The sequence below is a fragment of the Piliocolobus tephrosceles genome, chromosome 8 (assembly GCF_002776525.5).
Source record: "Piliocolobus tephrosceles isolate RC106 chromosome 8, ASM277652v3, whole genome shotgun sequence".
Lineage (NCBI taxonomy): Eukaryota > Metazoa > Chordata > Mammalia > Primates > Cercopithecidae > Piliocolobus > Piliocolobus tephrosceles.
In genome coordinates this window covers 44,209,082-44,211,406 of record NC_045441.1, presented here as the reverse complement: position 1 = coordinate 44,211,406, position 2,325 = coordinate 44,209,082, and the positions used below count along the sequence as shown (strand labels likewise).

Sequence of the window (2,325 nt, the reverse complement as noted above, 5' to 3'; positions counted from 1 at the left end):
AGACGGAGTCTCGCTCTGTCACCCAGGCTGGAGTGCTGTGGCCGGATCTCAGCTCACTGCAAGCTCCGCCTCCCGGGTTCACGTCATTCTCCTGCCTCAGCCTCCCGAGTAGCTGGGACTACAGGCGCCGCCACCTCGCCCGGCTAGTTTTTTGTAGTTTTTAGTAGAGACGGGGTTTCACTGTGTTAGCCAGGATGGTCTCGATCTCCTGATCTCGTGATCTGCCCGTCTCCTTGTCTCTATATTAAAAAAAAAAAAAAAAAAAAAAAAGAAAGTATTTGGGAGGCCAAAGCAGGAGGATCACTTGAGGTCAGGAGCTCAAGATCAGCCTGGCCAACATGGCGAAACCCCGTCTCTACTAAAAGTACAAAAATTAGCCGGGCATGGTGGTGCCTGCCTGTAGTCCCAGCTTCTCGGGAGGCTGAGGCAGGAGAATCACTGGAACCAGGAAATGGAGGTTGCAGTGAGCCAAGATTGTGCCACGGTACTCCAGCCTGGGCAACAGAGTGAGACTCCATCTCAAAAAAGGAAAAAAGAAAGAAAAGAAAAATTGCATATCTGAGTGTTTACTCCTGAGTTTTTGAGATTGTTATTAAGATCATGCTCTACTCTGATGATTTGGGTTTGTTTGATCAGAAAAAAGCATGTTCTTCTGGGTGCTCAGCCACACTATACTTTGGTGTCACAACTGCACATTGGTTTCACAGCTGCAGGACAAGTTCGAGCATCTTAAAATGATTCAACAGGAAGAGATAAGGAAGCTCGAGGAAGAGAAAAAACAACTGGAAGGAGAAATCATAGATTTTTATAAAATGAAAGCTGCCTCTGAAGCACTGCAGACTCAGCTGAGTACCGATACAAAGAAAGACAAACATCGTAAGAAATAATAGTTTCTCTTACTATTCTGTTTGAGAGCCTTATCATTCTACATCCCAACTTTCTGTGAGATTGTCTTTGTAGCATTTAACTCTGATTGAAATTCTCATTTTAAAAATTGGCTTGCTTATTGTATATTTTCCCCAACTAAAGTGTGAACTCCTAGCAGGGCGTGGTGGCTCATGCCTATAATCCCAGCACTTTAGGAGGCTGACGCAGGTGGACCACCTGAGGTCAGGAGTTCAAGACCAGCCTGACCAAAATGATGAAACCCTGTCTTTACTAAAAATACAAAAATTATCTGGGCATGGTGACTGGTACCTGTAATCCCAGCTACTTGGGAGGCTGAGGCAGGAGAATCACTTGAACCTCGGAGGTGGAGGTTGCAGTGAGCCAAGAACTCACCATTGGACTCTAGCCTGGGTGACAAGAGCAAAACTCCGTCTCAAAAAAAAAAAAAAAAAAAAAGTGTGAACTCCCAGAAGGCAGGTCCTGTGTCCATCTTTTTAGATTCTGTATCTTGGCACTCAGGACGCAGACTAACACGAAGATGATAGTCAATCAATATTTGCCAAAATGAAAAAACAAAAGAAACATGTAACATCGTGTAAAAGGAGCTGGTTAGGTGGAGAAATTTCTTTACCATAGTCCTGCTTGTGGATCCAGTAGTGACTTACATTTTATATCCAAATAGAAGTTGGAGGCTTTGTTGGGGACTCACAGACATAAAATATTAAGTTATACAAATCTAATTAATAGGCCTATTTTCCTTTTTAAATTTTACCAATAATTTCTTGATAGTTTTTACGATAAACAGTTGGATTTTGATGAGAACTCCCATGCTTTTGTGTCAAGACTTAAAACTGATATTAGAATAAAGAATTCAAAGGCTAGAGAAAGTCAGAGCACAGTGAGAAGCCATGAGTTGCATCTGAATGATAATATTATGTCTTACAGATTTGGAGTATATGCTGAAGTTATCAAAGTTGTAGAAAATAAGGCCAGGTGAGGTGGCTCACACCTGTAATCCCAGCACTTTGGGAGGTGGAGGTGGGCAGATCACTTGAGGTCAGGAGTTTAAGACCAGCCCAGCCAACATGGCGAAACCCCATCTCTGCTAAAGTTAGCCGGGCGTGGTGTTGTGCATCTGTAGTCCCTGCTACTCGGAAAGCTGAGGCAGGAGAATCACTTGTACCCGGGAGGCAGAGGTTGCAGTGAGCAGAGATTGTGCCACTGCACTCCAGCCTGAATGACAGAGCGCTATGAGTCACCACACCTGGTATGAGCCACCGTGCCCGGCCCACAATGACTTTTATACATGTTGTTAAATCATCTTACAGATTTTATAATTTGGGGGAAGAAAACTTTTACTAAATGGTCTTTTAATGGAAACTCTACAAGAACCAGAATCTTTGCTTTGTTCACTTACGTATCCTTTCCTAGGCCTAG

The 2,325-nt window shown here is 43.5% G+C and overlaps 1 protein-coding gene across 1 annotated transcript in view; it reads left to right on the top strand.

Annotated features, from left to right (window-relative positions):
- The window catches only part of SEPTIN14 (septin 14), a 70,059-nt gene extending 68,715 nt beyond the window's left edge, over positions 1 to 1,344 (top strand). The window contains exon 10 of the mRNA XM_023194599.3: positions 708 to 1,344. Within this exon, the coding sequence (XP_023050367.1) occupies positions 708 to 887 (180 nt within the window). The 3' untranslated portion in view covers positions 888 to 1,344. The remainder of the gene's footprint in view (positions 1 to 707) is intronic.
- Positions 1,345 to 2,325: the final 981 nt, after the last annotated feature.